General features: G+C 33.1%; 1 protein-coding gene and 1 non-coding gene across 4 annotated transcripts; one reads left to right on the top strand and one right to left on the bottom strand.

Moving 5' to 3' along the window:
- Window positions 1–3,758: 3,758 nt before the first annotated feature.
- On the bottom strand, window positions 3,759–3,830 carry TRNAT-UGU (transfer RNA threonine (anticodon UGU)). The gene has a single exon. It is a non-coding gene; the product is annotated as a tRNA-Thr (tRNA).
- Window positions 3,831–4,856: 1,026 nt separating this feature from the next.
- Window positions 4,857–8,808, top strand: LOC120081262 (pentatricopeptide repeat-containing protein At3g09040, mitochondrial-like). 3 transcript variants are annotated; one of them, XM_039035989.2, is made up of 4 exons: window positions 4,857–7,639; window positions 7,878–7,942; window positions 8,030–8,095; window positions 8,331–8,808. In XM_039035989.2, the coding sequence occupies exon 1, from the start codon at window positions 5,004–5,006 to the stop codon at window positions 7,374–7,376; it is 2,373 nt and encodes a 790-aa protein (XP_038891917.1). In that variant the 5' UTR covers window positions 4,857–5,003; the 3' UTR covers window positions 7,377–7,639; window positions 7,878–7,942; window positions 8,030–8,095; window positions 8,331–8,808. The 3 variants fall into 3 exon arrangements, with proteins under 3 accessions (XP_038891917.1, XP_038891915.1, XP_038891913.1); XM_039035987.2 differs by having other exon boundaries at window positions 8,030–8,808; XM_039035985.2 differs by having other exon boundaries at window positions 7,878–8,095; window positions 8,301–8,808.
- Window positions 8,809–13,093: the final 4,285 nt, after the last annotated feature.

Below are 13,093 nucleotides of genomic sequence, written 5' to 3'. Positions count from 1 at the left end.
CCCTTAAGAGCTGATTCTGGGGCTTGAACATAGTGGTCACACCTTCTCCTGGCCCGAGAGGGACTTGGTCATAGTTGAACTATGACTTATTGTTCATTAGAGGGATCAGTGGTACTTAAGGAGTTAAACGTAACTACATGGGTATAACGGTAATTTTGGTCCAATTGTACTTACGAGTGATTGTGAAAGATCATCGCACTGTTGATTGGTTATATCCAATGGATACAGAAATTTGTCTACAGTGTGAAGAGTGCAGTTGTCGGTCTTTAATAGAATGACCAGTAGTTAATGGATGTTGAGTAGTTTAATTAAAAAGTTTAATTAATTATCCAAGTATCATTGGAGCTTCAATCTACAGGTCCATTAGGTCCCCTACGTAGCTCAACAAGGATTTAATTGAGAATTAATTTTGGATTAATTTGAAATATATGGTAATATGAGAAAATTTTGAATATGATTCAAATACTAATTATATGAATGAGATTCATGTAATTAAATTTAATATAAATACCATGTATTATTGAGAGAAAATATAAGTGAATTTTATATAAACGTGATTTATATTAAATACCATGTATTATTGAGAGAAAATATAACTATAGATTATGTTGTATTTGATGCAATATAAAACTATAGGCTATTTAAATTAATTTTAAAAGGAGGGAGTCCTCCCCCCCCCCCCCCCCCCCCCCCAAATTCTCTCTATGTGAATTGATTCTCTCTGGAAAAAAATTTACAAAGAAGAAAAATCCTCTCCTCCTCTCTTGTATGTTGCTTGTTAGTGCAACTTGTGTCATGGTATTCTGCTCAGCAACATTCTTATTCAATGCACCTTGGTTTATTTCCATGGTTTGCAGAAGAGAAGTAACAGTAGCCATTTGGGCGGCTAATGCGTTCATCGCATCCGACTGTACTTTTGCTCTTTCCATCTTCCTTCTATCAACGTTCCTGTTCCCATAGCCGTCAACCCAATCATCCGTATTCCTGAAAATCTGGTTTAAGATGACTTTGGCTTCAGTATAGGTCTTGTCCATAAATCCACCTGCTATAGAGGCATCTGCTACCGCCCACGTGGCTTTGTTCAACCTGTTGTATAAGGTCTCCATCAAAACACAGTCAGGAATGCCAATGTGTGGGCAATTACGGACAAGGTGCCTGAATCGGACCGAAGCGGTGCTCAGAGTTTTTGGGTCTCTTTGCTTAAAATTCAAGATGTCCCATAGTCTCCTTGCGTTAATGGCCGAAGGGAAAAAAATTCATGAAGCGCTTAACTAACTGGTCCTAGGATACAATTTCATTTGGTTCAAAGGATAGGCCCATTTTTTAGCCTCGTCACAGAGAGTATAATGAAATAGAGATAGTCGGATTCCTTCTGGTGTTACGCCTGGAATGGAAAATGTGTTGCACATTTCCACAAAGCTCATAAGATGGACGTGCGAATCTTCACCCTGCAACCCTCCAAACTACCCGACATTTTGAATCATTTGCAGTATCACTGGCTTAATCTCGAACCTTGTGTTCTCATCGACGGTTGGTCTCATGATACCAAGTGAGAAGTCATATAGATTCTACGTTGCATAATTTCTCATCGAAATGCTACGGTCGGCAGTAAGGAAGGTGGGGTTTTGCTGCCCTTATCCAAAATGCTCAATTTCTCCCAACCTGGTTGTTTGGATTGTTGTTATTGCCATATTTCTTCTACGTCTATTCATGTTTCGTCTTGCTCTATGACGGAAATTCTTTTGATTTCGGGGTTAATAATGAATTGAGGGTCCATACCTCATACACTGTTTGTCACTTGTCGCTTAAGCTTGCAATACTCCTAACGAATGTTGAGGTTATTGGTGATCTAATGGTTGGGTGAATGGAGAAGGCCCTCTCAGACTCTTGCTCTGACGAGGCTCCGATGAAGAATTGGGGTGAAATATGGAGGTGGAATTTTCTCTCGTGAAAATCTCAGTCTCTGGGTCTAAAAGCCCATTCTTTCTTCATGGCGTCAAGGTTCTATTTATAGAGTCGTATGCTGACTATTGGTGGGATTCCCGATCTGATAAGTTGTTATCATCTAACATGGTAGGTGCAGACACCAGTACATCAATGATAATCAACATTCTGGATGCTTGTTAGAAGATCGTTGGTACCAGCTCAGTGATCCCGAGGCATGCGACGAAGTCCTACGATCAATTTGTAAAATAGACACTTTGGCGCAACATAACTTATGATATGCGGTCAATAGGTGTTTTTGAGATACTTCAGCGCAAGTTTAATATTTAGCATGAATTCTTAACAAAATTGACGCATATTCTTTTTATCTATCCTCTTATTCTAAGTAAAATACTATAATAACTTATATTTCTACAAGTTATCACCGACGGCTGATAGTTTGGAGGTTGTGGGTTGGCATGCGAAAAAATGTGAGCTTGAAGTTAAAGGAGGAGGGACATCATGTAACACCCAAGTTCTTGAGGGGTACATGTATAAACGAAGATCACATTCGAATGAAATGAATTTTAAGGATATGAAAGTATAGTTAAGAAAGGTTAAAAAGAAGTTAAAGTTACTACCTATACTAAAAATGTGCACCTTCCTTTTTGGTTGTTTGATCATGAAAACTCTAAAGTTAAACTTGCTTAGTTTAGAGCAATTCTATGTTATGTAACCTCTTCAACCCAGGAAACATGTGAGTGATGACAAAACATGATGAAAAAATCTTTGTTGGTTTGTGGGAATAATCTTCACTCTTGAAAGTAGTTTAAGACAATTACATTGTGTGGTCAAGTTGTAGGGGATGTAAGAATGTCAGAACTATCAAATACCAAATCTGAATTTCAAATCCCAGTTCAAATCATGTTATTTTTTCTAAGTATAACAACTGCAAACAATAAGTGATCGAACTTCCAATTTTTAGGGAGAAAGGTTATGCACATTATCAAAGCGCGAAGCTCAATTTGACACCAGACTTGCAATTTAACCTTAGAAAATTAAAATGGACTTTGAAATTTAAACTGATAAAAAAATCTATTCGGGATTGGATTGTCATAGATAATAGAATATATCATGAATTTGACTAATATTTATTGAAAAAAAAAAGGGAAATACCTTTTTAATCATGAGGAATTTGGATATAGTTTCTATTTAGTCCTTAGATTTTAAAATATTACACATTTAGTCCTTAAATTTTGAGTTTGATTTCAATTGAGTCCTGAAGTTCCAAAATGCTGCAATTTTACTATTGAGATTTGAATTTTATTTCAATTTGGTCCTTAGATTTCAAGATTTTACATTTTTAACTTCAAATTTCATTAAATACTCACTTGACGTCAATGTCTTTTAATTAATTAAAATTAATTATGAAATGAAATTTTAAATTTAATTTTAAATATGATGAAGAATAGTTAAACTTAATTAATTATAATTATATTAACTATTTTAAACTTATTAACATATATTAACATTGGAGACGAAAAATGAGTATTTGGTGAGAAATCAAAGTTAAAAGTGTAGATTTTGAAATCTAAGAACCAAATTGAAATAAAATTCATATGTCAAAGGTTAAATTGTAACATTTTGAAATTTATGGGCTAAATTGCGACCAAACTCAAAAGTTAAGAACTAATGTGTAACATTTTAAACACCAAATAGAAACTATACCCAAAATTCATGAACCAAAAATGTAGTTTTTTTTTTCCAAAAAATAAAGTGTTTGATAAAATTTTACAAAATGAAAAAAAGTTCTTTTAACTGAAAAATGAAAAAATTGCCCCCATGCAGGATCGAACTACAGACCTTCAGTTTACAAGACTGACGCTCTACCACTGAGCTATAGGGGCAATCGATGCCTAACGCACGCACAACTTATAAATAAATAATTTAATCGGATTTTCCATTTTTTAAGTCTTGTATCTTTTTTTTTTTAACTAATTCTTCTGCCTTCAAATATCCAAATTTAGTCTATTGATACATCTTAAATTCGGTCGCAATTGTTATTTTATTTCTTAAAAATAGTTTGTGCTAGCATTTGTCACTTTTTTACATTTTTAAAATCGTTATGGAACATATTTTTAATCATATAAAATTTGTATTTGAAAGTGGAAAGTTGAATACCAAATTAATTTTAAGATATTAAATATATGTTTTAGAGTGATTTTGAATAAGAAAAAAGTGATTCTAAACCTTTCACTTCAAAATATGTACTTAGTATCGCATGAAAATTATTATTACTATTTATTATTTATTCAATTTTAATAAAATAAAATTAACTTCCAAAATTTAATTTAATATTTATTAAAAATATATAGACCAGATTTAGACCCTTGAAATTGTAGGACCAATATATGGAATGTAATTAAGCACCCCTGTTTCAAATAATTTTTTTTTATCAAACCTTTAAATACTATGTTGTTGGGAATGTGACCAAAATCTCACATTGGTTAAATAAGGAGATGACCGTGGTTATATAAGTTAGGTAAAGCAAAAACAAAAACATGAGGGTGTATGCCCAAAGTAGACAATATTATACTATTGTGGATATATGTTGGGTAAAAATTTAATTTTCAAAGATAAGAGGGAACCAACCCAGTCTATAACGAGCTCCTATTCTCGTTATTTAGATTGGATTAGGTGATTATTTTGTTATTCAAATTAAACTTATAAATACTACTTTCATCCTTTTATTTTATTTTATTTTTTTCTTTTTATTTTGTTATTTGTTAAGTATTTTAAAATCCAAGTAATTTTTTAAAATAAAAAAAATATTATTTTCATTTTTAGAATTTAGGTCAGAATAATATTGAGGTTTAATAATTATGATAAGAAATTATGAGGGGAGAGAGGGGAAAGCAAGTGAGTGCTTGCTTTTTTAATGATGTAGCCCCCCTTCTTTTGAGTCAAGCTCAAGCATTTTCTTATAGAACTCATCACTTATATGTTGATTTGAATCACCCATCTTTAAATAATCTCCATTAGCCACCATATGATTATAACTTGAATTTGACCTCAATGACATGAAAACCTCATCATTAGGAACTGGCTTAGTTCTCTTAACTAACAGAGCCCTTAACTTCCCTCCATTTTTTAAGCGCTTATTATCATACTCTTACAATATCTCGGTTGGTAGAGACCCTAAAACAATTGCCACGGCTCTTTCTCTATCTGAAAATGCAAAATCATGCATTTTGGGTACTCAAATACATGGTCATATTTGTAAGTTGGGGTTCACTTACGATACTTTCTCCATGAATAATCTGCTTAAAATGTACTGCAGATGTGGGTTTATGTGTGAAGGCCTTAAGGTGTTTGAAGAAATGCCTCAGAGAAATGTTGTATCTTGGAGTTTGATCATTTCGGGTGCGGCAGAGAATGGGGAGTTTGAATTGTGTTTGGAGAGTTTTTTGGAGATGATGAGGGATGGGTTGATGCCTAATGAGTTTACTTTTGGTAGTGTGATGAAGGCGTGTGCGGATGTCGGAGCCTATCAATTTGGTTCCGGTGTTCATTGTCTTTCTTGGAAACTTGGGATAGAGCAGAATGTCTTTGTTGGTGGTTCAATTTCGAACATGTATGCAAGGCTTGGGGATATTACTTCAGCTGAGTTGGTTTTTGAATGGATGGAGAAAGTAGACGTTGGTTGTTGGAATGTGATGATTGGAGGCTATACTAACTGTGGTCTTGGCCTGGAAGCTCTGAGTGCTGTATCTTTGATGAACAGCAAGGGTATAAAGATGGACAAGTTCACCATTGTTAGTGCTGTCAAAGCATGCTCATTAATTCGGGATTTGAATTCCGGGAAAGAGCTTCATGGGTTCATCCTTCGGCGAGGGTTAACATCCACCGTGGCAATGAATGCTCTCATGGATATGTACTTCCTAAATGACAGGAAGAACTCTGCTCTGAAAACCTTTAACAGTATGCAAACCAGAGACGTTATATCATGGAATACAGTATTTGGAGGCTTCTCCGATGAAAATGATGCAAAAGAAATCGTAGACTTGTTTCGCGAGTTTATGGTAGAAGGCATGAAGCCTAACCATATCACTTTCTCGGTTCTATTTTGGCAATGTGGAGCACTACTTGATTTTAAACTTGGGTTTCAGTTCTTTTGTCTTGCTGTACATTTGGGTTTTCTTGATGAATTTAGTGTGCTAAGCTCTATGATTAGTATGTTTTCTCAATGTGGGTTAATGGAGATGGTACTCTCAGTGTTTGACTCTCTAGTTTTCAAACCTATATCTGCTTGGAATCAGTTAATCTTGGCATATAGTTTGAATTCTTTTGACATGGAAGCCTTCAAGACCTTTTCCAATCTATTGAGATTTGGTGTTGAAGCAAATGAATATACTTACTCCATCATTATAGAGACTGCTTGCAAATCTGAGAACCCATGGATGTGCAGACAACTTCACTGTGCTTCATTGAAGGCTGGTTTTGGTTCTCACAAGTATGTTTCCTGTTCATTGATGAAATATTACATCTTAATAGGACTCCTTGAAAGTTCCTTTGAGATCTTTAATCAACTTGAGATTGTAGATATGGCAACCTGGGGAGCTGTGATATCTGCCTTGGTTCACCAAAATCATATATATGAAGCCATTATGTTTCTGAATATTCTAATGGAATCTGGCGAGAAGCCCGATGAATTTATTTTCGGCAGCATATTGAATGGCTGCTCTAGCAGGGCAGCTTATCACCAAACAAAGGCAATCCATTCACTTGTAGAAAAGATGGGATTTGGCCTCCATGTGCATGTTGCTAGTGCAATTATAGATGCCTATGCAAAATGTGGCGATATTGGGAGTGCACGAAAAGCATTCGAACAGTCATGTCAGTCCAATGACATTGTTGTATATAATTCTATGATGATGGCATATGCTCATCATGGTCTTGCTTGGCAAGCAATCCAAATTTTCGAGACAGTGAGGATGACTAAAGTACAGCCTAGTCGAGCCACATTTGTCGCGGTTATTTCGGCCTGTGGTCACATAGGTCTTGTAGAACAAGGCCGTTCTATGTTTCAAACAATGAAATCGGATTATAATATCACACCCTCTCGGGACCATTACGGTTGCTTAGTCGATATGTTATCAAGGAATGGATTTCTTTACGACGCTCGATATATAATTGAGTCGATGCCATTTTCACCTTGGCCTGCCATATTGAGATCTTTGCTCAGTGGATGTAGGATCTATGGGAATAGAGAATTGGGGCAATTGACCGCTGGAAAATTGCTTTCATTGGCTCCACAACATGATGCATCATATGTATTATTGTCAAAGGTCTATTCTGAAGGGAATAGTTGGGAAGATGCTGCAAAGATAAGGGAGGGGATGACAGATAGAAAGGTTCTGAAAGACCCAGGATATAGCAGGGTTGAAATATAAGAAAAAGGAAATTGAATCAGATGCATTGATTGGCATTCTCTACAATTGAATCCCAAACTATATCCGGTGGAACCTTTTGAGTTTTTAAGGGAAAATTTTTTTGAAACTTATTGTTTCGAACCAGCTTACAAAATTCTCGTGTGAAACCTCGACATGCTTTTCACTTGTCTTCTATGAAACTCCGCATTTGTGGCAAAAATTTCTTTCCAAGAGTTGCCATGGTCTACACTTATCACCAAAGTTTCTCAGTGTACTAAATACAGGTACATTACTTGCAATACAAAATCTCTCCTCTGAAAAGTGAAATGAAATAACTTGGTTGTGTGTTCTCCTTAACATATAATAGTCAACAAGATGCATACACTTTTGAGATTGGATTAGATACCTTGGAGTTATTCTAAAAGCAGCTGTTTGTACATCTACCTTAGAGTTATCTAAAATTAGCTGTTTGTACATCTACAAACAGTCACTAATTCAAACACCATTTTCCTATTATTTCAGTGGAGAGATGATCTAGCCTGGATGAAAGCATCGAACGTCACGAATCTGTTTCGCAGGACTATACAGTGAGTCAGTTTCCTTTCGAATTATATTTTAGAAATAGCATCAAGTCACTAACCATACCTCCACTACTGGCTCAACTTTTTTGTGAGGGATGCAACCTCTCTTGTCGATGCTGATAGACAAATGGAGATATGAATGAACCATCACTAAGCACAGTAAGTCCTTTGATATTCATTCCTCTTCACTTTTCTTTTTGTGCAGTGAAATAACATTTTTTTGTCATTTTCGTTTGTTTTTGCATTGGTTATAAATCAAATGTTGGGACATGTTTGGAGTGACTTTTTAAGTAGTCAGAAACGTATTTTTAAGCATTTGAAAAGTCATTCCAAATAGACACTTAGATTTCAGTGATCTTTGTAGGTTCTTTATAATATTTTCTTGCATCAGCAGTTTTAAGTGGATCAGATGAATTTAGGCTTCAAAAGCTTTGGTGGAATGACAGAGGTGAGCTGCAGCTTGCCAAATTACTTGAGGTAAACAGTTAACACAAGTCAGCAAAAATCTAAAAACAAGTTGGGTTTTTGGGTTGTATGGGTTGGGCCTTTTGGACCTAACCCAATGAGACTAAAATTGTTTTGGATCGTTGGATTGGGCCTGATATGGGCCCAAACAAATCGGCCCATGGGTCGGCCCAAAGTCCAAAATGTTGATTTGTATCCAATCTTAAAGATTGATGGGTTGGGTCAAGTTGGCTTGTCAAACTTTTATTTCAAAGTTGGGTATGAATTAACATCTAGGCTTTGAACTGTTTGATGGGATTAACTCTCATTTTTGTTTCTTATTTTTTTTAAAAAAATAAATTTGTTTAATTGTTTCATGTTTTCTATTCTTTATTGAAAAGATAATTAGCAATGTGCTTTGTTAATAATTCATTCTCTTGTTTTCTAAAGTTTTAATTCAAAAAAAAAAAAAAAAAAAAATTGAAACTTTGTCTTTAATTGTAAATTGCTTTGTTTGCACTTGTGTACAAATATAATTAATTTGTTTTATATTCAGCCAACCATAATGAATCTAAAAAATAACATTAAGGAATAGACATCACCAATTTTATTATATACTTAAAAGGACAATTATTACAATTTCAGATGTAACTTCACTAAAAAAAATGATAATTACACAAATTATGGGTAGATTAGATCTAGACTGAATAAATTAATTATTAACAACAGCATACATTAATTAACCTCAATCAAATTACTTGACTAATCAACTTATATCATCAATAATCATAACATTGTCTTTACTCCTATTTAGATTATTTAATTTAATTTTTTTAGTCATTAATTTTCTCATCATCAAGCTCTACATAAATCGCTAATCGATAGTCAAAATTTACGACCACCAATGACAACTAACATTGAATTAAAAGCTCGAGTTTATCGTCGTAGGAAGAAAAACGTTCTAGTACTATCATAGTACTAAAATATTTTTGTATTTTTGACTAAATTTCACCAACTAAAATTATTACTTATAATAATGAATCGATATGACTTTAATTATTATGTACTAGAATAGTACTACCATGTTATTTTTCTCCTTGCAGCTTTACAATTTTATTTTTAACTCAGTAAGGCCTCTTTTTCTTTGCTGCAATCTCATTTGGTGCATAATAATATATATAAAAATAATAATAATAATGAAAAAGTTGGGGGACAGTGGGGTAATTTCAGTGGAATATATAAATTATAAACTCTGAAAACAATTTGAATCAGCTTTAAAAGCATAATAGCTTTTTAAAGGGAAAAAAAAGGCAAAAATGGATATGAATCTGTTATCTAAGCTCACTTTTTCAGTATCCAAAAAGGTTAAAAAGGGAGACACTTGCACATTTAACAAGCCATGAGCTTTAATAATTGAATTTCAATGTGGTTTGGTTTGGCTTCTTGCCCACCACAATCACTTGCTTGTAATTTAATAACATTCTAAGAGGTGTTTGATACGCATAATCGAGTAGAGTTGGGTTGGTTATTAGTATAGAAAGAAAGTAATTTAGAGAGTTGATGCGAATAACGATCTGAAAAATGTAAGCTAATATAAATAATGAGGTAATAAACTTCGTTAATTATTGGTGAATCAAATGGTGAGTGAGTTTTTCTTACCCACCCAATCCATCTCAACTTGGGGGACCAAACGCCTTCTAAATAAAATGTAATAGTGTGGAAAGTAAAGTATTTAGAAAAATATAGGTTAAATTTTGAATTTTCAAGTCTGTGGTTATTTAGTTTCTGAACTTTAAATTTTATGTGTATCCTTTAACTTTAAAATTGTCACATAGGTTCTTCAACTTTCATTTTTGTGTCTAGTGATCTTGTTGTATTCGGATTTTCCTTTAAATTAATTGATCTAATTAGTAATATACTAAACTTTTGATTTTGTGTCTCATAATTCATGATTTTTGGAAAACGTTGGATATGTCTTAATTTAAGGTTAATTTTGACACAAAAGTAAATGGTGAAAGACTTATTAGATACGTTTCAAAATTTATAGACCAAATAGATAGTTAAGAGATTAATTAAACGTGTCATTTAATCAAGGTTGTAATCTTTTACAATGAGAAGGCTAAGAGCATGTACAAAAGATAGGAGTAGTGCTTCAAATTAAAGTCATGTCATGTAAGTTCTTATAGGCTTCTTTGTGTAGGTTAGATTTAAGTTCTATTCAACAAACCATTCTTGACATTTTCTTAAGCAAAACCATTCTTGACATTTTGACAAAGGAAAAATGGTCTCTTCCCTCCCCAATTCTAAACTATAATTCTTGCAAAAGATTATTAATTTTATGTTTAAATTTGTTCTATTTTATAACTTTTAAAATGTCTATTTTAATTTTTAAACTATTTTGAATTTTCAAAACGTTTGTTTCAATTCCTAATCTTTTAAAAGACTGTCATTTTGGACTTTATTACGTTACTTTTCTACCTTAAATTTATGTTTCTCAATGTTCATCTCTAATTTATTTGGCTTGGAATCATACTAGTATACATACGTAAATAATGTCATTAATTTGTTAAAATTGAAATGAAGGTAAGAACCTAAATAATTATTTTTTAAAAAAAGTTCAAAAACTAAAATAGACATTTTAAAAGGTTTGGAGACCGCAAAATGAAATGATATTGAAAATTTATAGACTAAAATAAATATTTTAAAAATTTAAAGACCAAAACATATTTATTTGAAATTTCAAGACGAAACTAATATTTAAACTTTATTTTTATAAATAATTTCGAAAAGAATCCTATAGACATTTTGAAAGTTTAGAAACAGAGAAAAATGAAACAACCTGATTGAAACCTTCTTTTTACAAACAATTTCATAAGGGCCATAGTTTTTTTTTTTTTAACCTGTTGGCAAAAAATATTTAAAAATATAATTATGGGTTATGGGGAAAATAAACACATGGGAACATTCATGCCCTACCCTTTCCTTTTTCTATTGATTATTCTTCTTCTAATTCTTCCTTTTTCTAATGCATGTGATGAGTTTGGTCCAAATCCAACTCAGCCCAAATGCCCTAAATCTTAATTGGACTTTATGTTATGTATTTCTCTTGAATATGATAGGACTGACTTCTCCACTTTTCAAAAGCTAACTTATTCTGCATGTTATGTATTCTTCATTTTTCTTCCCTTCATATATATATATATATATGCCATTTGTATGTGGATAATTGATACTTTTTGCTTTAAGTTTTTTTCCTCTTTTCCTTTTAAATTTTGATACCTTCTTTTTCTTTTACTCGAACTTGATTGATGAAAGTATTCGTTTTAAGTTTTACTATTTTCAGTGCTATGACACTCAACATGATTGTCACCTGATTCTCTGAGTATTTTACCCCACTTGATTTAAAATAAAAATTTATCCTTGATTTTCTAAAATGCAACATCATCTTTTCTTTCTTTTTTTTTTAGTAATTAGATAATTGTAGAAAAGGTTGTTCCCCTCCGAGCAAGATTTATTATTTTTTCAAGTTAAAAGATAATCCTTAATAAGATAGTAGGTGTAAGAGTAGCTTTAATAACTTTCTTCCTTTTTTTTTTCTTTATAGTGTAGGTAATAGGAAGCTAAGGGTGTGTTTAGGCACAAGTCCAGTTTTTTAATCCTAGTAAATCTAATGGTTAAAGAAAAAAAGTTTAGGGTGTCAGGATAAGAAAGAAAAATTATAGGGACTTGAATAGTAAGTTGATAGTTCAAGCACGTGAATTTCACTAAATTAAACTCAAGATTGAAAACCCTCCTCTTATTATAGAATGGTCTTAAAAAACCGAAATTTACTCTAAATCTAATTGAGATATGGGATGGGATACAGTGATGAAAACCTTCCTCCTAACACATAATAGTCTTATAAAACTGAATACGATCTAAGTCTAATCGATATGGGATATAGTGATTTAAAATTTAGATTGTTGAGAATTGCCCAAAGCCCACGAACGAGTCGAAGTCTAAAAAGTACCAGAAAAAGGCACAGGGGAGTGTGTGTTCCAAAAGAAAAAAATGTCAGTGCCTCAGGATTTGGACCAACCAGTAGAGCTGATAAATATATACTAATTGAAAAATAAATGAGTCATAGTCGAGCTTGCACCATGTAACCTCGAAGGTTAAAAACGTCCCTGACATCCCTGTCGTCACACACAACCATGGTTATGTGTCAGAAGATAGATTTATAAATGGTTTCTTTCAACCACCCATAAATAGGAGAGTAAGCAATCAAAAAGTAAGAGATCTTACCTTACTTCTTTTTGTGCTTAACTAAACTAGTCATTCATAATACTAACTTAAGCATAAGAGTGTAGTAGATTCGACACCATATCGCTGCGAGGATCTCTTATGTAGGTTAGTTCAGACAAGATCGAGACTAAGGGTCGAGGCTACCTAGCACTTGCAGCAAAGCCTAACACGAACGAGATCTGAGTGCCACATAGATGAATATTCAAAATCATAACAAGGAGAATGGAGACAAATTTGGACAAATGTTAGAGTATTTGAATAGATAATGTGATCCAAAGATTGTGAATTTAAAATGAGAATCTCCCGCCTGCAAATGTAGAGGAAGAGATGGAATTTTGTTGGGATGGGCAATACGAGAACATTTGGAGTTGTGCAATAAGAGAAAAAACAAAGCAAAAGGGAAAGAGAGTCTAAGTCTTAAGTTGTCCC

The sequence above is a fragment of the Benincasa hispida genome, chromosome 7 (genome assembly GCF_027475165.1).
Source record: "Benincasa hispida cultivar pf3 chromosome 7, pf3_genome.v1.1, whole genome shotgun sequence".
Taxonomy (NCBI): Eukaryota; Viridiplantae; Streptophyta; class Magnoliopsida; order Cucurbitales; family Cucurbitaceae; genus Benincasa; species Benincasa hispida.
This window is presented reverse-complemented; position numbering and strand designations above follow the sequence as displayed.

Excerpts from the sequence above, each read along its gene's own strand:
- LOC120081262 (XM_039035989.2), top strand. The coding sequence starts at position 5,004 with ATGAAAACCTCATCATTAGGAACTGGCTTAGTTCTCTTAACTAACAGA.